Raw genomic sequence first — 23,697 nt, forward strand, 5'->3', positions numbered from 1 at the left:
GTCCTGTGACTGTCTTCGATCTCCAGTCTATTTCGGCTCTCGAGGCTAAAGAAGAAGACTGCGACAACCCCAACGATCAGCCCTGGGTATCCACACCACCATCAGTACCCATCCGTAGAGGACGCAAACGAACAAATTCAACCGCGTCTTCTGTAGACAGCGGTTACTCGCCTTCTCTGGCATCAACATCGTCCCTCCGGTCAACCGCATCAGTTACCCCGAGGAAACGAATATCTACACACCACCTACTTGATGGCCTCTTCTACGCCGTGTTCTGACGGCCACCACTATCGCGAGAAACTCAGGCTAAACCCTCTAAGGCGCGAGGACTTTGTTGTGTTGCCCGACGGTGTGTTGTATTGGCCCGTGAAGGAAGAGTTTGCTGACATTCTAAACGTCTGGAAAGAAATGGGAAGCCCAGAATATGACAGAACAATATTGGAGCAAGTTCGCAACCTCATGGTTACCGTGGGACAACAAGCCAGGGAGGTCGACCCCGAGAGGTACAAACTGTCGTACAGGATTCCTCTTCTCAGCTCACTTTTAAAGAGGCGCTACTCTGACAACATGAAATCCGCCTATGGTTACTCAAAGGTGTACTTCGGAGAGAAACTGATGGACGCTTACGCAGACACAGACTATAGCAAATTCGACGTGTTGGGATGCATTACCTGCGAAACATCTGTGGCCAATAGAATGTGTACTCGGTGCGGCGTTGCCAGCCGCTGCAGCACGTGCGTCAAGCGCTTCGGTTGCGCCTCCTGCAAAGTCACTGACCCCAAATCTATTGTCCCGATCGCCTTCAAAAAGCCCAGAATCAAGACTTTCATGCCCGTCAAGACCCCAAAACTCATCAACAACGGTGACGTCAACACGGCCTTCCTGAACGCTATCCCGCCCCTCAGCACGTGGCTCGAGACCATTGGGATGGGAATGTTCAAACTAGACAAAATATCCGAACACATCAATCTCCTCGCCCGGGGGTTCAACAAAGGGTCTAACTACGACTCTGTGATAGCCGAGATCCGCGACATCTGCACCAACAACGACTGGTGTCAAGAGGCGCTGTCTGTCGACGCCCACGAGAACCTGTTCCGCGCTCAGTACCTGACCAAATGCGTCCCCAGGATCAAGTCCACCTGGTCAACAAAAACGATCATTTGCCCGCACTGCGGGGTGCGGTTTGTGAACACTGTGACCAAGGTGGACTCTAGGTACATCGCAGAACGTTGCAGCAAGTGTGTGACCACCGGTATGTCTGTGCTGGAGCCCTTCAAAGGACGTTCATACTTCTCTTCGGTCACTGTGGGATCGTATGTGTAATCTATGGAATCGTGTAGGATCGTATGTGTAATCTGTGAGATCTGACTAATTAATCTGACTATTGGTTCTTGAACCTATGTTATCTCTGCTGACACCTTCACAGTAAATATATTCTACTTACTTCCAGTCAAATAATCAAAAGTGCCTAGCAGCTTTGTGCCTAGTAGCGTATATTTTTGTCTTCTCTTCTCTATGCATTGTCATTACCCCACGGGCGCTTTTTGCCCTATTGTATATACTATTGTAAATACTAACTTTTTTTTAATATATTTTTATATTTTCATTTTGAACTCGCTTCATTATTATTGATCTGCTTTGATTGAGGTTGAATTTTCACTTTAAATTGGAAAATTCTGGCAACAAACTGTCAGCAAACGAGAAACAATTCTGGCAGCAAACAAAAATCTAAATACTCACTTATTAACTGTTGACCAATTTTGAATATTAATTTTGTCAATTTTATCTGTTATCCAATTAAATGTTATCAACTTGTTTAAAACCTTGAACCATGATTTGTTGATGATTTCTGAGTGCGTGTGTAGCATGTAGAGAGATAAAAAGTGTGGTGTGTTGCAGAGAAAGAGTGAGAGAGAATGAGAGAGAGTTATGTGTGTGTTAACGCCACGGTTCACCAATAGATTGACTTTTTGGTCACCAATAGATTGCCTTCTTGCACTCAATTGAACCTCTAAGACAACAACCTCTCTCTATATTACTCACAAGACGGGTTAAAATGCTAAAAATGTTAAATATAGTTTTTTGGGTTACAAAAAAGATCTGACATGCATGATATAATCCAGTGAAAAAACCCACATGGAAGAGAGTGTCGATGATATGGAGGGGGTGTGTGAGGAGGAAAGCGGTGTTTTTGAACCACAGGGCCAACCTCAGCGGCAGCATGGTCAATAGGGGGAGGGGGGGTCAATTTGCGTAAACAGTGAATCTACAGTGAATCCACACCCTGTAGGATAAGCCAGTAAATCAACAAGACCAAGCACAGCATCTTTTAAATGTGGGTTTATTTAGACAAAAACAGACAAATTATTACTGAGGGCATTCTCCGTGACAATTGTACATTATCGTACACCCCACCAGGTCGTGGCCGTCTTTTTTCCCGATTGATGACCCGCTCTTTGACCAGTTCAAAGTCATCCGTCCACAGGCTGACGATGGCCAGCTCTTTTGGGAAGAGGTTGTAAAACCCCTGTAGTACCATAGCCCCCCCCCAAAAAAAAAAACACCTATGCGGTAGAAGACGGAGACCGTTCCGTATTGATGACTACAGACCCCGCTCTCGTACAACAGACCCCGGTCTAATGTGACAGAACCCAGAACAAAAGTATGATCAACAACAGACCCATCGCCAAAGAGTATATTGATCCCGTGTTTTTTAGGGGCAAGACGCACGTGGTGTTGGCAATTTTCGTGGGCTTGGGTACCAAGAGGTTCTGCGCGAGCCATTCTACGTTACTAGCTAAGGGTTTCTTACAATTGTCAAAAGACCTAACGTTGGGGTCATAATAGGTGTGTGAAGTAGGAGTATGGGCCATAAAATAATCTGCTGAGGTAGTAGCGGCTTGTCCGAGGACATATGAATGTCTGCAGCCGTCCGGGTAGATCATGGTGGCCAATACTTTAGTTTGTTGATTAGCGGCCCTGACAATATCCATCAACCCCAGAAGGGACTCTACCTCTAGGTCACCCATACCGCTAATCAGATAAGGTTTGGTGTATGTCCACGGGATATTCGTAAGGTCTACGTTTGTGACCTCAATACAAGCCACAGGGGAGATCTCAGAGTAGCCCGCGTGCGACCCTCCTAGTCTAGCCCGCATCAAAAATACTGACCAAAAGCCCTTGTTGTGCGTGCAGCATCTAGCCATAGAGGGATCGAGGAGCCTGAACTCGTATTGGGGGGTTTCGCAACTGGTCAAGGACGCGTCCAGAGACTGCGTGGCAGGGTCTTTACACTCGCACGCAAACCCCCCGTGGGTATTTTTGCAAGTGGTAGACGCGGGATCGCACGTGTCTGTATCTAGTGCGCATTCGTCAATGTCCTCACAGGACGTCTTATTGCTATCGTAGGTAGTACCGTACGGACAATCTTTTCTGGACAGGCACTCAAAGCCACCTAAAACGTTCTTGCAGTCATCCCCAGAGGTACAGTTAGCCGTCCCCGTGGCGCACTCGTCCACGTCTACACACTGGTTCTCCACGACCTTGAGTCCGGGTATACAGATGGTCGTGTCTTCGCACACGTTGTCGCCGGTGGGTGCATACCCGGCCTTGCACTTGCAGCCCACAGAGAAATAGTCATCTTTAGCCGCCACCCTGTCACATTCCTGCGAGGCACGATCGCATGCGTGCGAGGCCCCGCTTAGCCAAAAGCAGTCGTCCGCAGCTCCTACTTTTTTACAAGTAAACGGGGTTGCGCTCCTGGGGCTTTGGTTTTCAACGTCATACTTGAGGTCAATTTTGGTCACCCCGGGAATAAAGTCGCTTGATTCGACCCCTAGGTAAAAAATCTTAACATAGTTTATAGCCCAGACCAGTATACCGTTAGCAAAACACTCTGCGCCAACACCCCCTACGGTGTCAGCAGACTTTCTGTCTAGAATGTCATAGGACAACGAATATGGGGGAGTTTTTACGTCGAGTGTAGCGTAAGGAGCTATCGGTTCTGAACACGCGTGTGGAAAGACTGTGTAAAGCGAGTCTGCACATTTTAGATTTAGCGTTTGAGATGTCCACCTTTGTTTATCGTCTTCGTTATGCTTTGAGACTACATCGAGGACCACGTTCTTGTTGGCGAGTATTTTACCACCCATGGGGAACAAAAATTTCATTGTTACCCGCGGTCGACCAAACAATCTAACTCTGGGGGCGTCACCACGTTTTTGGGTACGCAATAGATGTTGTTTACCTTCCCTAGGTTCACTTCGAGCTTGTCGTCACACTTTTGTAGTGGTTCGACCGTAGTGGCCGGTGGGGTGAGTGTATCAGTGGGTGTATCAATGCATCGGTAGTCCCCGATGACGTTAACACAATCTTGAGTGGCGAGGTTGCACGTATGCGCCCCTTGAGAGCATTCATCAACGTCCCCACAGTCCCCGCTAGGAGTGTCTTTTGCATACCCTGGGGTACACAGACACTCGATCCTCCTGTTGGTTGGGTTTTGTCCGCACCTTGACTGGGGGTACGCGCACTCTTTTCCCGTGATTCTGTAACACTGGGTTGTCGTCCTGTTCTCGTTGACGGTTATACATTCGTTGTCTTTTAAGCTGTCGGGGTTACCCTGAAGGTCGATAAGCCCCGGTGTAACTAGAGAATACTCAATGACTTTTTGACTTTTTTGTATTTTAAAGGGTGTCATAGTAAAGTTCCTTTCGTATATGCGGGCCGACACGAACCGCTCGGCTTTACCCATCTCTTTATACCAGAACCTTAGACCGTCTATATAACACTGCAAACCGAAGTCCAAGTTAGGAAACAACCTGGGCTCGAAGTCAACTTGAGCCAGCTGGAAGGATCCAGAACAGTCATCGTTGGCCATATACCGTGAGGAGATATCAGTGATAGCCGTGGCGAGCAACACCTGGACCCTCCCCGAGTGTCGTGATTTGGCCTTTGTATACAACAGCGTACGCATGATGTAATCGCCTTTGCGGCAAATAATTTCAGGCGGAACGGGTTTCAAGACCAACGACTGTTGCTGTGAGACCGACGACTGTTGCTGTAAGGAACCCTCTGGAACCTTCTGTGCGGCAGTATAATACTTAAGGAATATAGGGATCGTTGCTGGCCCTTGGGCAACGACAAGTAGCAATAGCAGCAACATTGTTTTTGTTTTTTAACACCAACAACACGCACCGTAATACAACTAATAGGCCTTGCATCCATCAAACAAAATATACTCGTGGGGGGTGGGAGGGGGTCATCATTATAAATAATAATAATAATAATAATGGAAACTTATAGAGCGCTTACCTAGAAGCTCTAAGCGCTTTACAATGACATTATTATACACATGTACAAAACCAAAATACAAGCATTAAGACACAAAAAGAACAGGAGTACAAAAGCAAATTCATCGTTTAAATCCATGCAGTCACAAACAAACACACGCGTGCGCACGCACATACGCGTGCGCATACACACACACACGCTATCACCACACACATGCACAGATACACACACACACGCTATCACCACACACATGCACAGATACACACACACACGCTATCACCACACACATGCACAGATACACACACACACGCTATCACCACACACATGCACAGATACACACAGAAACACGCACACACGCACACACACATGCACACACACACACACGCATACAGACAGGCGCACACACATACATACAACACATACACATACACATGCACTCACACATGAATACTAATATACCTACACAATCTGCATACATGGCGTACACACAAAAAAGCCGCAGATATAATCACAAAACCAAGCTCGTGCGTATGCACATCCATTTAACTAACTAGATAAACCGATTTGTAGTTTGCACAAGGAAAAGAGAAAACAAAGCATCACCAACACAGTTGGTCAAGCAGTATTTTTTGCTCTTCGTGATCGTAATAGACAAATGACTCTAACCCTAGGATTCAACCGTATAGCCTGTTTGGGGGGGCTCTCTGTCTCCTGTGTATTTTGTCTAGATTTATCGTGCATTCCTTTCTGGCCTAAAAGACATCATCGTTTATATTGTCCATGTTCAAGTATGTTGATGTGTTCTCAAAACTGCTGTTGCACATTCATTGTCATGACTAATAGTTGTCTGATAGACGTGCGTGTGTGTGTGTGTGTGTGTGTGTGTGTGTGTGTGTCTTGCCCCATGCTTGCATTCTTTTTTTTTATTCTTTTTTTGTGAAGTTTTTTTTCTACATGTATACACTGTACATTACAGGACATCACCTAAACAAAGGGACAAAACCATACAACAGAAGAACACTTGAACAATTACAACATACATGGGGTGGGAGGATGGGTGGGGGAGGGGGATGTTCAGGGCTTGGCGGTCGCAGTATCAAAAGGATTTAAGAAAGGAAAAAACCTAAGGGTTACATCAAAATATACATATACAGGCGCCAATCCTTGTAAAATTTATCTACTGTATTATTCACAACTGCATTATACTTTTCACAAATAAATCTGTGCTTAAAATTTCTACTAAATGTCTGAAAATGAGAGGTCTTTTTGTTCATTTTGGAAATATATACATGGTGTTTGGCACAGATTACTAACACATCAAAAGCTTTATCGGTGACTACATTGTTCGCAACTCCAAGAAGAACCAGTTCTTTAGACAGTTTTAAATTGTCACAATGGGTGCAGTTCACCTTTAGCCAATTTACAAATTCTATCCAAAAAGTCTGCACTTTATCACACTCCCAAAACATATGTAAAAGGGTTTCTTCATTTCTACCGCAAAAAGTACACAATGACGTATCCACAATTTTTCGCAAAAATAGAAACCGTTCTGTGGGCAAAATTTTGTATACAATAATCGGTACTGGAACCATCTCAGACAAGTGTCTTTTGTTGTTTTAAAAACATATTGAAAAATAGCCTTCTTATCTAACAAACAGTCTAAAGATTTAGACCATTTTTCGATACATTTTGGGACCGTAGCATGTTCAATCAGTTTTTTGTAAATAAGTTGTGTCTTACCTTTGCAAATACATGTCCACACAATGGGCTCTGTCATAATAAAATGTTTATCAAATTCTAAGCCGATTTTTATCTGATATTTTTTAACAGCCTGGATTACACCTTGATATAATACAAAATCTCCTCGCACATTTGGATATTTAATTTTAAACGCATTATAGGATAAGTATCCATTTTGTTCCAAAATATGACCAATCTGAGCAATTCCATTGTCAATCCAGTTTTGAATGTACACTGTCTTTTTATCTCTGCGAATATTAACATTATAATGTAAACATTCTGATTCAAAATCGTTAAAGGTTGTAGGTTCACATTTTCCATGCTTGCATTCTTGGTTAGTTCATTTATAATGTAAAGCCGAGCGGTCTTAGCTTCACGCTAACTTTAACTGTGTCTGTGCCTTAGATGTTATACGTGTTTAAAAGTCATTTGTCAGGATGGTAATCATACGACAAGACGAACAGAAACACAGAATATAAACTCAAGACTGCAGGTGAAGTTCAAAGCTGTATTAAATCAAAACAAATCATGAAAACAACTCAATATAATGCATAGGTTTGTAGCAGAAAGTATATCTGTACATTGGTTCACTTTATTTTTGGGATTTTCCTATTCCTTAAAAAAATATTTTAAGTCCAAAATAAGTGAGGGTCTGGTATAACATTTTGACTCGTAAGTCGGTCTGTTTGCCAACAACCCCACCGAACCTGAAAAACTGACGTCACAGCCAAGAAACCAATGAAAACGTCGCTTTGGGACCTCTAAAAAAATAGAGAGGGAGGGGGAGAGCTTTGAGGCGGCTATTAGCTTCCATATAAGCTACAGTTAAAATCCCTCAAAAATACACAAAAGCTCCTTCACTAAAAAAACGACATCAAAATACAAGAAAGAAATACATCAATAAATTAAAACTTTTACGACGCATCATTTGATACCAAACACTCCTGTGTAATCAAAACGCTGTGTGCAAAGTACACAACCTCTGACCACTACCTCGCAGAGTAGTCATGTCCCACCAAAAATGTATGCAGTTACAAGTTAATCACAATCAAACACATCGTATATTCAACAGGCTTCTCATATGCAAATAATCAAACGTAAAGTCTACATTCTACTAAATAAATAAATACAAAATACATATTTATATCGAATATATAGGTACAAGAGAGATTGATAGGAAAGCAAATAAAAACAGAAAAAGAGAGAGAGGTTTGATAAAACCAAAATCTGTTTGACAATGGGAACATATTGCTTTGACATGTGTTGGTCTTGCACTAATCCAGGTGGTTAAATTAAGGCCAACTTCGTTGTTTTTCCCACACTAACTGTGGTAGGGGTGAGTGGGTATAATTATTGTTTTAGGTGTCGTAATTAAGCGTTTGACGCGTTCTAGAGAGTGCGTTGATGAGGATGTTTGAGTGCGTGTATGTGAGTGTGTTTTGTCAGTCTGTCTATCTGTCTGTCACTCAGTCAAGCCGGTTTGACTCGATCTGGAGGGTGCGTTGATGAGGTTGATTGCGTGCGTGTGTATGTGTGTGCGTGCGCGTGCATCACTTTGGGGGAAGAAAATCAGTATTAAGTTTGTGTGAGATAAACAAAGCCGGCTTACGTACTGTCTATAGCAATACTCTTGTCTGTCCGTCAGAGTAGCCGTAGCAGACAAAATCGGCGTGATTAAATCATCCATAGTTTTTAGTTTCTAATTAGAGTTTCAGTTTCTAAGGGGTCTTGGGACGCCACCAGCGCGCAGTCTCATGATGGGCGTGGGGGGACTCAGCGGTGGTGACAGGGTGGTGACGTCACACGAGCGCAGCCTCCATGGGGGTGGGGGACTCAGCGGTGGTGACAGGGTGGTGACGCGGTCACACGAGTGCAGCCTCAACGGTTAAATGCACACGCAGTCCAGGGTCTCCCCCACAGTTGTGTCCACGACTTGACAGCCCACGGACGTGTTTTTTTGAAGCTTTTGGTGGTTTTAGTGAATCTGGAAGCAATGGAGAATTCTGCACAGCAGGTAATGACTGACGCTTTCGTTTTATATGAGCTTGTACTTTGTTGTTAGAGTGGAGTTTGTTGTATTGGACTGAATACTGTAATTTTAAGCGCTACAATTATCTTGAGGGAGAAAAGCATGTCAATATCTTTCATCTGAAGCAGATTTGTGATGTAATTTTATCGAGTTTACCAAAATTTGATTTATTCGAAAACGCATCGAGCGGTTACGTCCCTTGAAAATTATCCTTTTGTCTCAAAGCTAATTTCAAAGTTAAAATACCATTTTTCATCACAAATTCGACCAGCAGCACTTTGGGGGGAAGGAAATAGTCAGTATTAGGTTTGTGTGAGATAAACAAAGCCGGCTTACGTACTGCCTATAGCTGCAAGTGTGACCAGAGTGACAAAAGACGGTTCAGTGATTAAGTTACGTAGCACAAAACAAAAAACAAAAACAAAATGATTCGGGTCAACTATGACGGTTGTTTAGAAGATTTGGAAGCTGACCTGCAATTGGTTAGCTATTCGACAAATATTTTGGGAATAGCTACTGGAGCTGAAGTTTGGTATGAACAAAGTTACTGGGAATTGATTTACGCGATAGGAGAGAGGATACTGGGTGAAAACGTCACAAACTCATTTTTAAACATTATTAGAAGAAGGGTAGATGAAGTTATTGCCGCGATTAGACAACGACCCATTCTAAACTTTCGACAGCTCTGGAGGCGTCACTTACGGGCACAGCGAAATTTGAATCAAGGTTAGTGGTAGAATGGTTATAACCACATGCAGCAATCGGGAGTACGTCAGCCAGGCGTCAGCCAAAATTAACCTCAGTCTGAATGTTTCTCCACTAATTTTAAGCGGTACAATTATCTTGAGGGAGAACACCATGTCAAGATCTTTTATCTGAAGCAGATTTGTGATGTAATTTTATCGAGTTTACCCAAATTGGATTTATTCGAAAACGCATCGAGCGGTTACGTCCCTTGAATATGAAAATAATCATTTTGCCTCAAAGCAAATTTCAAACCGCATACAAAATTTTGACCAGCAACATAGATGGTTTCAGCAGCAAATAGGAAGGAGTGAGCAGCGAATGTGAATCAGCAAATTGGATGAATTCAACAGCAGAATAGATGAACTGAACAGCCAAGCAGATTTCTTTTTGCTGGTGGCAATTCTTCATTTTCACTGGATGATGCCTCTCAGGAGATGGGGTGGATGATCTCAAACTCAGTGTCATCCATAATTGAAACTGTGTTGCACTTACATGCAGTTGCCCCACAGTAGTTCAGATGTAGTCACAAGAAGTTATCTAGAAGATGAAAATACTCAGTCTCAGTAATAAAGCGTGCCGTAATAAAGTACATGCCACGCCACAATTGCTAGAAAGCGAACAAAGCTCAAGTGAATAAGACCCAGATACAACTCTGATTACAGCTCATATGTAGTCATGTTTGTTGAATTCATGTAATCTGCTGCTGTGATCATCTATTCTGCTGTTGTGACCATCAATTCTGCTGTCAGTTGTATTTTCTTGCTGGTAAAGTATAATTTGCAGTGTAAATATCATCTCAGCTGTTCAAACAGCAAATCTGCTGGTTAGCCATCTTTTTTGCTGCTCAAATATCCAATTTGCTGCTAAGTATATTTTTTTGCTGCCAAAACTATTTTTTTGCTGCCAAAACTATTTATCGCAGCTAATTTGCTGTTAAAACCCATATTTGTTGCTGCTGGTCCATTTTGTTGCTGCTGGTCCATCTAATTTGTTGGTCCATTAAATCCCTGCCATTTCAAAGTTAAAATACCATTTCTCATATCAAATTAGAATGCAAGTCCCACGGCTGAACTCTTTTGTCTGGTTGGGGTTCTATGTAGAGCCACATGGACATGAGTTTTAATTGCATAGAATCCTCTCATTAAATATTATTCATTACTATTCCACATCCACAGATGCCTCAAGGCATGGGGCATGGACGTGTAATTTCTCCGGCCCCCCCCGACACATGGCCGGGATCAAACACAACCGGACCCGGCGTCCCTGCAAGGGGCCGAGGACACGGGCAGGTGGTGGTGGGCGTGGGCGGTGGCCGAACGGCAACGCCGGGTGAACAAGATATCCCGGTACGTCCTCCAGGGGACCTCAAACAATTTAAAGATGCGCCATAGGCACTGTCCCCCCCACCCCAGTCCACCCCCACAGCATAATGGTAATTGTTAATAACGCAGATGAGAGACACCAACTGACCTATTCTTTATTTTGTGTGAGTACTCATATACCTAACCCTCCTTTGTCATGAATTAGTAAACCAATACGTCAACACAGCCTTAACCTTCATTCGGGTAGCGTTTTGCATGATGCACGTATATATCCATCATACCTATATTTGATATAAAAATGTATATTCAGGGTTCGTACAGTTGCTTGATATCCTTGACAGTGCTTGAATTTGGAGGGGTCAGTTTCGAGGCCTTGAAAGTGCTTAAAAAACTGGAAAGATCCTTGAAAGTCCTTAAAAACTCTAATGCTGCAAACTGATGACACAAGAACCACCCACAATAAAAAATTGCAATGATTTATTATTTGATAACCTCAAAGAAAAAGTTGAACAGTAACCTAGATTCCCTTTTGAGTCTGTCTGCTTCAAAACCATCATATGCTACAAATCTGTCGCCTTTGATAAAAAATTGAATCATTAGTTTGTAAACATCCAATGATTTAAATCAGCGTGCGGGAAGGGGGTATAATAACTAGCAAGTGTTTCCTTGCGAGCTTTGAACGTAAGAGGGTGCTTGATTTTCTCTTCAGAAGGTCTTGAAAGTCCTTGAAAAGTCTTTGAATTTTAGAAGAAAAAAAACTGTACGAACCCTGTATATTGCATTATTGGTATTGGGACATAACCACTCTTATTTTGCAGGCAACTCATTGTTCAACAAAATTGTTGTCATTGGGGTTACACAAATCTTTCTTACTTCGGCAGTCTTCACTCATTCCACCACACTGCGGCAAAACACCATATTCATAGTTAGTTAAGTATTTCTTTGTTTCAGTGCAAACATGTTTCAACACATACTCCTCGTGCTGCTTTTTCTGCCAATGGCAAATGGGTTCCAACGCACGGAGTCCCACACGAGACAACATTTTGGTGCCTCCTTTCGGCACCATGGAAGGATACTTATTGAAAACATACGTTCGATATTGTACTACCCCCTCTACTGTTTCCACAAGTCCCCAGTTAGACCCTGCCAAAACCATACTAACTTCTTTTGCACCTTTCGTACTATTTTTCTTCACCACTTTAATGCCCTGACGGCAAATGTTAGCGAAGATGTAAAAAACACTTTTGCTCTTGCCCGCAGAATGTTAGGCCCCGCTCGAAAACTTCACCTGACCAATACTCTGTCTGAACGAGCTGCATTTTCTTTTGTTAGAGATATTGCAAGTTCCTTTTTCGATGTTGCGACCAACTCTGACCTTAAAAAAGTGGCCGATCATGTGGACAAACTTTTTAACATGCAACTAAGACTTTCGGCCGGTGAGGTGGCCAATATTGTTAAACTGACTTCATTTTATAAAAACAGCTAACCATCGCATGACCAACCTCATGAAGAAGTATTAAATTCAACTAAGTCTCTTTCACATGTGGATTTGGCCACTGCTTCAGTTCAGTGTTCGATCCTTTTATTGATTCTTAACGTCCTTATTAAACTTCATCTCTAGAGAGCCACCGTGGCTTCTTGACACAATTCGGGCCCCACAATGACGTGACGAGCGACCCAATTGACACATCGAATTTGCCTGCCCCGGACAATGAATGGACTGACCTAACGTGATTCAATTCCATAAACAAATTATGGAAACACTTATTACTTGTATATATGAATATAGGTGACTTTTCATTTGGAATTTTCCTCTTTCACAACGGAACCTGGCCTCCGTCATTTCAATTGTAAACAAATAAGCTTATTTTCACTGTCAACCTTATTACGGTTCAAGCTGTTGTCTTTACCTTGCGTCCTGCTGTATTATTATAGAGGCTTTAACATATGTCATATGTAATATGTAATTATGTATAAGTAATATGACCAGTATGGTAAATCTGCAAAGGATATACCTCACTCAATTTTTTTCATATGGAGGCCTTAATGTAACTTGTAGAAATATCTTAAAAATTCTATTATACGCCGATGATATCACTTTGTTTTTGAGAGACGTTACAGTGGTTCTACAGATTATAGACGTATTTTCGGAGGTGTCAGGCTTGTGCTTGAATAAGCTAAAGTCTGAAGCAATGGGAATTGGATCAAGTAAAAATATCAATTTTATTTTTGAGGTAAAATGTGTTCGGCAGATTAAAATATTAGGAGTAAACTTTAACAGCGAGAAAAGCGCAAACTGGTCAAGTAAAATTGATAAAATTAAGCAAAGCATCTTTACTTGGGAAAAAGGAACCTGGGCATTCCTGGAAAAATTTGCATTATCAAAACTTTTCTGCTCTTGCAGTTAGTTTATTTAATGCAATCTATTTGTATCTCTGACAAAGTGCTGCAGGAAATAAACACAATATTATATCGTTTTTTGTGGAGGAAAAAAGATTGTAATAAAAAAACATTTGAAAAGGTAAAAAGAGTTGTTTTAAATAGCAGTACCGAAAAGGGTGGTATTGATATGATAGACGTCAAAACGATGCAAAACTCCTTCTTATGTCAATGGTTAAGCAAACTCTCATCCGGCAACCTTTCATGCAAATGGACATGAATCCCAAACAAATATTTTGAAGGGTTCGGTTGTGGCTTTGCCTGCTTTACTACAGCTATTCGACCGTCTAAGTTTAAAGGAATTGGAAGAATAAAATCGATATTTTGGACAGCTGTTGCTCGAACATGGTTAGAACATAATACAATTTTTTAGAACGATTGTGTGCAAGACAACTGCTTGTGGAAAAATCTAAGTATAAGCTATCAAAATAACGTTCTGTATTATTAGAACTGGGCCCGGTCAGGCATTACGTATGTAGGAGACATGTTGGGTAATCACGGTATCAAGTCCTATCCCGCTATCCAAGCAAGTGTTTACGCTTCACCTGGCCTCTACTTGGAATATATTGTAGTTCGATCAGCAGTATCTGAATATATTAAAAAAAAGCAATTATGATCCTAACCAACCTGTATTGAATAGACAAAACAATCTTCTTTTCAATAAAACGAGTATTAAAAGTGCCAGGCAATTCCGTGAATATATTGTTGAAGAAAAGTACACTACCCCGAGATCTATCAACTTCTGGCGTGATAAGTTTGGCATTAATGTCGACCAGACACATTGGAACCTGGCCAAAAATGTAACCCAAGAATCCAGATTAAGAGAGCTGCACTGGAAAATATTACACACGATGTATCCAACAAATGTTCTTCTGTATAAAATTGGAATACGAGATAGTGAGAGATTCCCCTTCTGTTCAACCGAAATAGATTACGTTAAAATTTTTTTTGTTAATTGTAAGAAAATAAAAGTGCTATGGAGATACGTTGAACAAATTATCTACGAGAAATATAAAATAAGAATAGTCTTCGGAGTAGAACATATTTTGTGTGATTATATTAATGGTGCGGACTCAATAAAATGCAAATATATAAATCACTTGATGTTGATAGGAAAGATGTGCATAAGCAAATATAGATACGGAACTCCCACTGATATTATGATAATGTTTGACAAAGAAAAACAAATACGAAACGTAGAATTGTGTATCATATGTACTTCTATTCTGGCTTCCCTCGCCGCCTCCTCTTTCTTTCGTTTCGCTAAAAGGAGAACGGCACCGGGGTAAAGGCGGAACTTACATTGTTACACTAAACACCACTTGTATGAAAAGAGAACTGTTACTAAGAAAACTTTACCACGCTTACAATTTGCTTTTTCTCTTATTTATTGTGATTGTTACTATGTTAACTCCATTATGACACCGCCACAAACAACACTTAAGTCAACCCAAACACAGACATATGTAAGACAATAACCAACATTAAAGATGCAAGATTTTGTCCATTGTAGAAAACCACACACAATTGATAAATTTATAAAACGCCAATGAAGAAGGACGCTCAGCTGTAGAGAGAAAGAAAGAAAGAAGGAAAAAGAAAGAAAAAAAACGAGAAAAAACGTAGGGTTTCATTTTTTTCATTTTTTTTCAGCTTGAAGCGGACTGCATGCAACTGAGGCAAAAAAAAACTGCCGTGCGGCTAATAGAAGAGCCAAGTCAGCCAGCGACACCGGGTTTGATTCCCGGCATGGGCGGTCTATTTTTTTTAAAATTCTTGTTTACTATTGTTTACTATGAACGCTTTAATGTTTTATTTTACTCTAATAATTTGTTAATTGTGTAAAATAAATATTTTTTTTAAATCCACGTGCACAAGACAAAAACTTTCATACTCGGGGAGCGAGCCAGTCTGAAGAGCACTTGGGTCCAGCGCGAGCGTTTTTTATTACGTTATGGGAAATGACAGAGGTTATGGGAAATAACAACCCGCTTAGAAGAACGTGATGTATGGAACCAGTAATTAGAAAGATAGGCCTGGACACGGACCATATTTTAACAATTTCATAATTGAGTCACCTGATGTTAAATAGCCAAAAGAAAGTAGAAAACCTGTGTAATGTCGGTACTGTCCGTTAATGGTGTATTCGCGGTACAACCGCATGTTTGTTCGTAACGTATTCGTTATTTACTGTTCGTTCGTGCGTACGTCTACTGTTATGCGTTCTGTGTATTTCTAGGGGTAAATCGCCAGGGTTTACACACAACATGCAAACCCATCTACATACCCACACAACAGACAAACACACCTAGCCACACACAACATGCAACGCACTTATCTCCCTGTGCGCTAACAACGGCACCCCCCCCCCCCCCCCCCCCCGTGCGATACATCTACCTTTGTAACTTTTGGGTTTGAAAACATAATAAACTCAAAAATCCGTTTATTTTTTGTTTGTTTTAACAGGCAGCCCCTGCCCCCCCTTTTATCGTTGTCCTTATGCCTGGCCAAACCTCTGGATTTACCCCCGGCCAAACTCCCGGTCCTTCTTATGCTCAAGGCCAAAACCCGCAGGACATGTTCATGCAATTTTTCCAACATATGATGTCCAACACCCAGGCATTTACTCCTACCGCCCCTCAAGCTCCTCCTGCTGTCCCTCAAGCTGTCCCGACTGACTCTCAAGCTGTCCCGGCTGTCTCTCAAGCTGTCTCTCAAGCTGTCCCGGTTGACTCTCAAGCTGTCCAGACTGTCTCTCAAGCTGTCTCTCAAGCTGTCTCTCAAGCTGTCCCGGTTGACTCTCAAGCTGTCCAGACTGTCTCTCAAGCTGTCCCGGTTGACTCTCAAGCTGTCTCTGAAGCTGTCCCGGTTGACTCTCAAGCTGTCCCGACTGTCTCTCAAGCTGTCCCGGTTGACTCTCAAGCTGTCCCGGTTGACTCTCAAGCTGTCCAGACTGTCTCTCAAGCTGTCCCGGTTGACTCTCAAGCTGTCCCGGTTGACTCTCAAGCTGTCTCTGAAGCTGTCCCGGTTGACTCTCAAGCTGTCCAGACTGTCTCTCAAGCTGTCCCGGTTGACTCTCAAGCTGTCCTGGCTGTCTCTCAAGCTGTCTCTCAAGCTGTCCCGGTTGACTCTCAAGCTGTCTCTGAAGCTGTCCCGGTTGACTCTCAAGCTGTCCCGACTGTCTCTCAAGCTGTCCCGGTTGACTCTGAAGCTGTCCCGGTTGACTCTCAAGCTGTCCAGACTGTCTCTCAAGCTGTCCCGGTTGACTCTCAAGCTGTCCCGGTTGACTCTCAAGCTGTCTCTGAAGCTGTCCCGGTTGACTCTCAAGCTGTCCAGACTGTCTCTCAAGCTGTCCCGGTTGACTCTCAAGCTGTCCTGGCTGTCTCTCAAGCTGTCTCTCAAGCTGTCCCGGTTGACTCTCAAGCTGTCTCTGAAGCTGTCCCGGTTGACTCTCAAGCTGTCCAGACTGTCTCTCAAGCTGTCCCGGTTGACTCTCAAGCTGTCCCGGTTGACTCTCAAGCTGTCCAGACTGTCTCTCAAGCTGTCCCGGTTGACTCTCAAGCTGTCCCGGTTGACTCTCAAGCTGTCTCTGAAGCTGTCCCGGTTGACTCTCAAGCTGTCCAGACTGTCTCTCAAGCTGTCCCGGTTGACTCTCAAGCTGTCCTGGCTGTCTCTCAAGCTGTCTCTCAAGCTGTCTCTCAAGCTGTCCCGGTTGACTCTCAAGCTGTCTCTGAAGCTGTCCCGGTTGACTCTCAAGCTGTCCCGACTGTCTCTCAAGCTGTCCCGGTTGACTCTCAAGCTGTCCCGGTTGACTCTCAAGCTGTCCAGACTGTCTCTCAAGCTGTCCCGGTTGACTCTCAAGCTGTCTCTCAAGCTGTCCCGGTTGACTCTCAAGCTGTCTCTGAAGCTGTCCCGGTTGACTCTCAAGCTGTCCAGACTGTCTCTCAAGCTGTCCCGGTTGACTCTCAAGCTGTCCCGGTTGACTCTCAAGCTGTCCAGACTGTCTCTCAAGCTGTCTCTCAAGCTGTCCCGGCTGTATCTCAAGCTGTCCCGGTTGAATCTCAAGCTGTCCTGGCTGTCTCTCAAGCTCCTCCTGCGCCCGCGCTCGTTCCTCAACCCCCCGTTTCCTCAACTAGCCCCATCGCTGAAGCTGCTCCGATTGAGGCAACATCTATTTCACCCGTGCCCCCCGAGCCGCCCGTGGTCCCTGCGTCTCAAGAAGACCAAGGCACTGTCTCAACTGCGGCCGCCCCCGAGCCACAAGAAGCTTGTGATCCCATTAACAAACGTAAACAAGACGAAGATCATACTTCTGGGTTCTCCAAGAAACAATGCGTTGAAGAGACCAATAATCCAGCGAGACAAATAGCCACCGTAGTTCCAACTTTGAATGTCATTGGCGACTCTAAAGACGACAGCCCAACAAACCCCTATCGCCGGTTTGCAAGAAGAAGAGCGGCCAGAAGAGCGGCCCTGGTGGTCGTTGACGTTGACGATGACCATCTTCCCGACCTTGACCCTACCCAGCAAGATGATCATCAGAGCTTTTTTACCCCTGTCCCCGAAGAACCTCCCCAATCGACCCCAGAAGAAAGTATCGCCCAAGAAGAAGAACAGAACGAAGACATGATCATTATTGAACTCCAAGACACCACCCAAGTTGCCCCAGAAGAAGAAATACAGAATGAAGCCCCAGAAGAGTTGGAAAGCCTAGAAGAAGAAGAAAGTATCGCCCAAGAAGAAGAACAGAACGAAGACATGATCATTATTGAACTCCAAGACACCACCCAAGTTGCCCCAGAAGAAGAAATACAGAATGAAGCCCCAGAAGAGTTGGAAAGCCTAGAAGAAGAAGAAGAAGTGCAAAATGCCCCAGAACAGGAAGATCCAGAAGAAGACAATGGAGCTGCCCAAGAAGAAATGGCGGACTATGAGGATTATGAGGATGAAGAAGAATACCACGAGTTCGAAGATGATGAGGTTGAGATTGAGATGGAAGAAGAAGAAGAAGAAGAAGAAGAAGAAGAAGAAGAAGAAGACGACCCAGAGAACATCGTCATTATCTCTGACGATGAAGAAGAAGAAGACCCTCAGGAACCCGGAGGAAACACCCAGTACAATGACTGGTACAACAACCGCAGACGGAGCGCACGGGGCGGCTATAGATGGTTTCCTGAAGGTAGATATACATCAGGAACTGGATTTTTCACCTCCAACTCCCAAGGCATATTTGAATTTGGTGTCGATGGCCCCCGGGGTAGAGACGGTGTCAACATTGGACTCAGACCCACCCCGGGAACAGGAAATGTCATTTTGCGGAATGCCAAGTTTACTTTTGCTCAGTTCATCGATGCCCCAAAGCCCATAAGAGAAGTCCATATTCACGAGCCTTCTCAGCATGCCCCAGAAAAACCCACCCTAAAAGACTGTGACATCCAAACTGACCCCTATCTAATCACTCCTCCCGCCACTCAAGCACCCCCTCCCACCCCCTCAACCTCATCCACTTCCCCCCCACCCCCGTCTCTCTACCCTCCCCGCCACTATACGATGACCCTCCCCCCACGGGCGACCGACAACGATAACCCAACCAACAACAACCAGATGGACACTGACGATGAGGACACCATCACGGTCGCACCCACGGACATGACCTTTAAGGTTTCTACCGACATGAAGGAGATGTTGCAGCCTATGCTCGACAGCCTCGACAGCCAGAAGGAGTTTATAACTCAGGTGAGCACCCAGTTTTGTTTCTCTACTTCTCTACTAATTGCCAATTTCTCTCCACAGTCACAACATTAATCTATATTAATCTATTTTTTTTAAACTTTTCAGGCTATTCTATGCTCTTACTCAAAATAGATTTGTTTGTTTTTTTGTTTGTTCTACAGATGGTTCAAACCTTTACCGAGATCGATGACCACCTCCAAAGCCAGAACTCCAAGCATCGCCGCCTCTTGGTCAATTCTGTGAAGCACCGAGGGGTGGTTGCATCTGCCATGCAAGGGATGGCGTCGCTGACCATGCAGTATTCAGCGGCCATGAACCTCCACTCCATAAATATCTTGAGGGAGTTTTCAACCCTCAACCACAAAAGGGCCAACCCCAACAACTCCACCAACTTTGAGGGCTACATCGGCACATCGTTGACCGACTTCAAGAAACAAATACTGACCATGATCAAGGAGCACGTCCCTGACATCTTAACGGATGACGAGGACATTGACGAGGACACTCTGTCCGCCACCACACGCCGTTCACACAAGAAGACGGCCGGATCATCAACTACTGCCGGGCCATCTACTGCCGGGCCATCTGCTAGACCATCAACAAAACCCATCAACGAGCAAAAGTCACTTGAAGGTGAGCATTAACACACATGTTCGTCTATCCATAATACTCTGAGTAACCACTAACCACTAATTAATACATTTTAATATTTCAGGGGTGATGAACATGGTTAGTCCGTTCGCCATTTGCGACCTGATTTTCTGCCGGGCTTTCTCTTTTTAGTCATAGAGAGAGAAGGGTGTGTGGGTTTTTTGTGCTGCATGTGTGTGTATGTGTGTGTGTCTGTCTGTGGCCACCAAGTTTTAGATTTGGCTATAAGCTTTTTAAAACGTTTGGTTCCCCTGATGGCTACATGACTTTTTTTCCCACAGGTAAAACAACATTTACAAACACCGGTACTAAATATGGTTTTGTTCTCTTTTTTTTGTTTATTCAGATTCAATCGCCGAGTTGAAACGCATTGTGGACAGCAACAACCCCATGAACTTTATGACCGAGGAAGAACGCGGTGACCTTGTCTGGGTGACGATCTTCCAAAACAGCATCTCGTCTTGCGCCCTTACCATCATCATTGACACCCTCGGGGTGTCCACAACAGAGCGCTGTGGCCGTACCGCCGCCGTCCTCCCCAAAGTGTTAAAGGCGTGGTCCTTGGACATCTCCGGCATCTACAAGGCAGACCCGACCAACTCTAAGCTGTCGTTCAAGACACACAGGCCCGACCCGAAGGCGTTCTCGCTCTGCCTTGCTGGTGACGAGGAGAAAGAACAATAGTTATTTCTTGCTCTTCGTGATCGAAATAGACAATGACTCTAACCCCTCTAACCCTAGGATTGAACCATATACAGTGCAACCTCGTTTACTCGAACTTCAGGGGTCAGGGAAATTATTTCGAGTTTGAAAGAATTCGAGTTATCCAATTTTACAATACAAAGTCACAATACCGCTTAACTAATGGTTGAAGAAGTCCTTGATGCTCTTCTGCTTCATGAAGGTATGGTAGTAGCATTCAGGGCCCGGCTTCGCCCATGGCGGCCTCAAAAACATTGTAAGGCGTGTGCTGCCCACTGACAGTGTCACAATATATATTCATTTCCTATTTACATGGTTTTTATGGGATAAGTTACCTCCCTTTCTTGAGAAAATTCCAGATAATTGACCAGCAGGTTCAACTGATCATGCTAAACCCTTATATGTGGTGTGTTGATATGATAAGAGTTACCTCCTCAGGCTCCTGTCCATAACAAAGCAAGAGTGACCTCCCTTAGCTTCTAGACATTTCTGGAACTGTCCAGTTAATTTTCTTTCTTCATTTCTTCCCCTTATAGGAGCCATTACAGAGTCTCTAATATGCCTGGCATAGTGTGCTTACATGTATTTGAATACTACTCAGGTGTCACTCTGGTGAGATTTTTTTTTCATTTTCTTCATTATTCGACTTATGTGGGCTGTTTTGGGGTCAAGGGGTCGTGAAATAACATCGAGTTATCAATATATTCGTCTTAATGAAGCTTCGAGTTATCAATAATTTATTTACTATGAAAGAGAGAGCAGTTTGCAGGGCCCCAGGAAAAAGTCGAGTTATGACGAAATTCGTACTATCCGAGCTTGTGCTATAAGGGTTAGTCTGTAGCCTGTTTGGGGGCTCTCTGTCTTTTGTGTTTTTTTGTCTAGACGTCTGTGGTGTTTCTTTATCCTGTATTCCTTCCCGGCCAAAAAGACATCTTCGTACATATTGTCCGTGTTCAAATATGTTGATGTGCTATATATTGATGAGTTCTCGAAATGTTACAATGTATTCATAGTCAAGACTAATAGTTGTCTGTACGTGCCTTGCCCATATGAATGTGCCTTACCCAAAAAGATGCAAATAAAAATAGGTTTGACTGGTACAACGGTGTGAGTTTGTGTGAGTTTTTATAAATTAATTAAAAAATATATTTTAAAAGTATTATTTATTTTCAGTTTTTTTAATATTTTTTAGTAGCTTTGTATGAATGTCTGGGTAGGTTTTTTTCAATGGTAGTTTTTTAATTTAAAAGTATTTACTCAACGCTCAATCGTTCTGATGATGTAGTATAGTGTAAACACGTATACAAGATAACTAACTGTGGCAGGGGTGAGTGGGTATAATTATTATTTTAGGTGTTTGATGAGGTTGTTTGAGTGCGTGTGTGTGAGTGTGTTTTGCCTGTCTGTCTATCAGTATCTGTCTGTCTGTGTCTCTGTAAGTGAATATGTAGGTGTGCGTGTACCTATGTGCACATATGTGTGTGTGTCTGCTCTGTTAGCGGTGTATGTGACAAGAGGCAAAGCCTTCAAGGCTCACGTAAAAAATAGACAAACACAATCTCAATCACCCCGTCACACACACACACCCACACACAGACACACACACACACAGACACACAGAGACACACACACACACAGACACACACACACACAGACACAGACACACACACACACAGACACAGACACACACACACACACAGACACACACACAAACATCTCATTGGTGGTTATCTTATCATATACACCTTCCAGAAGAAACGCCTGGAGGCTAAGCTGAAGAAACAAGAGGAGAAAAAGGCTACCCTGAAGGCTCGGGCACAAGAGAAGAAAAGACTAATAAAGTGTTGCCCGTGGGTATTGGAGTAAGTGTTGCCCGTGGGTAGTGGAGTAAGTGTTGCCCTTGGGTACTGAAGTAGCACTTGGGTAGTGGAGTAAGTGTTGCCCTTGGGTAGTGGAGTAAGTGTTGCCCGTGGGCAGTGGAGTAAGTGTTGCCCTTGGGTAGTGGAGTAGCACTTGGGTAGTGAAGTAGCACTTGGGTAGTGAAGTAGCACTTGGGTAGTGGAGTAAGTGTTGCCCGTGGGTAGTGGAGTAAGTGTTGCCCGTGGGTAGTGGAGTAAGTGTTGCCCGTGGGCAGTGGAGTAAGTGTTGCCCTTGGGTAGTGGAGTAGCACTTGGGTAGTGGAGTAGCACTTGGGTAGTGAAGTAGCACTTGGGTAGTGAAGTAGCACTTGGGTAGTGGAGTAAGTGTTGCCCGTGGGTAGTGGAGTAAGTGTTGCCCGTGGGTAGTGGAGTAAGTGTTGCCCGTGGGCAGTGGAGTAAGTGTTGCCCTTGGGTAGTGGAGTAGCACTTGGGTAGTGGAGTAGCACTTGGGTAGTGAAGTAGCACTTGGGTAGTGAAGTAGCACTTGGGTAGTGGAGTAAGTGTTGCCCGTGGGTATTGGAGTAAGTGTTGCCCTTGGGGAGTGGAGTAAGTGTTGCCCTTGGGTACTGAAGTAGCACTTGGGTAGTGGAGTAAGTGTTGCCCGTGGGTACTGAAGTAGCACTTGGGTAGTGGAGTAAGTGTTGCCCGTGGGTAGTGGAGTAAGTGTTGCCCGTGGGCAGTGGAGTAAGTGTTGCCCTTGGGTAGTGGAGTAAGTGTTGCCCTTGGGTACTGAAGTAGCACTTGGGTAGTGGAGTAAGTGTTGCCCGTGGGTAGTGGAGTAAGTGTTGCCCGTGGGTAGTGGAGTAAGTGTTGCCCTTGGGGAGTGGAGTAAGTGTTGCCCTTGGGTACTGAAGTAGCACTTGGGTAGTGGAGTAAGTGTTGCCCGTGGGTACTGAAGTAGCACTTGGGTAGTGGAGTAAGTGTTGCCCGTGGGTAGTGGAGTAAGTGTTGCCCGTGGGTATTGGAGTAAGTGTTGCCCTTGGGGAGTGGAGTAAGTGTTGCCCTTGGGTACTGAAGTAGCACTTGGGTAGTGGAGTAAGTGTTGCCCGTGGGTAGTGGAGTAAGTGTTGCCCGTGGGTATTGGAGTAAGTGTTGCCCTTGGGGAGTGGAGTAAGTGTTGCCCTTG

General features: G+C 43.9%; 3 protein-coding genes across 3 annotated transcripts; 2 read left to right on the forward strand and 1 right to left on the reverse strand.

Annotated features, from left to right (window-relative positions):
• Positions 1 to 16,195: 16,195 nt before the first annotated feature.
• Positions 16,196 to 18,069, reverse strand: LOC138956391 (involucrin-like). Its single transcript, XM_070327758.1, has 2 exons — positions 17,995 to 18,069; positions 16,196 to 17,698 (listed from the first exon to the last, which is right to left on the reverse strand). Exons 1-2 carry the CDS (start codon positions 18,067 to 18,069, stop codon positions 16,196 to 16,198), a joined length of 1,578 nt encoding a protein of 525 aa, XP_070183859.1.
• Positions 18,070 to 18,192: 123 nt separating this feature from the next.
• On the forward strand, positions 18,193 to 19,371 carry LOC138956392 (histone H3.v1-like). The gene has a single exon (XM_070327759.1). The coding sequence runs from the start codon at positions 18,193 to 18,195 to the stop codon at positions 19,369 to 19,371; it is 1,179 nt and encodes a 392-aa protein (XP_070183860.1).
• A 227-nt stretch (positions 19,372 to 19,598) lies between these two features.
• On the forward strand, positions 19,599 to 21,722 carry LOC138956393 (uncharacterized). Its single transcript, XM_070327760.1, has 2 exons — positions 19,599 to 19,932; positions 20,297 to 21,722. Exons 1-2 carry the CDS (start codon positions 19,611 to 19,613, stop codon positions 20,632 to 20,634), a joined length of 660 nt encoding a protein of 219 aa, XP_070183861.1. The 5' UTR covers positions 19,599 to 19,610; the 3' UTR covers positions 20,635 to 21,722.
• The last annotated feature ends 1,975 nt before the right edge of the window (positions 21,723 to 23,697 follow it).

This window comes from Littorina saxatilis, unplaced genomic scaffold, assembly GCF_037325665.1.
Source record: "Littorina saxatilis isolate snail1 unplaced genomic scaffold, US_GU_Lsax_2.0 scaffold_357, whole genome shotgun sequence".
NCBI lineage: Eukaryota > Metazoa > Mollusca > Gastropoda > Littorinimorpha > Littorinidae > Littorina > Littorina saxatilis.

What these genes read in the sequence shown, in the direction of transcription:
- LOC138956391 (XM_070327758.1), bottom strand. Translation starts at nt 18,069, where the DNA reads ATGGTCATCGTCAACGTCAACGACCACCAGGGCCGCTCTTCTGGCCGC. An exon ending in CTTGCAAACCGGCGATAGGG is followed by an intron (nt 17,699 to 17,994) that starts GTTTGTTGGGCT and finishes CGATGGGGCTAG; the next exon opens with TTGAGGAAACGGGGGGTTGA.
- LOC138956392 (XM_070327759.1), top strand. Translation starts at nt 18,193, where the DNA reads ATGATCATTATTGAACTCCAAGACACCACCCAAGTTGCCCCAGAAGAA.
- LOC138956393 (XM_070327760.1), top strand. Translation starts at nt 19,611, where the DNA reads ATGAACCTCCACTCCATAAATATCTTGAGGGAGTTTTCAACCCTCAAC. An exon ending in CGAGCAAAAGTCACTTGAAG is followed by an intron (nt 19,933 to 20,296) that starts GTGAGCATTAAC and finishes TTGTTTATTCAG; the next exon opens with ATTCAATCGCCGAGTTGAAA.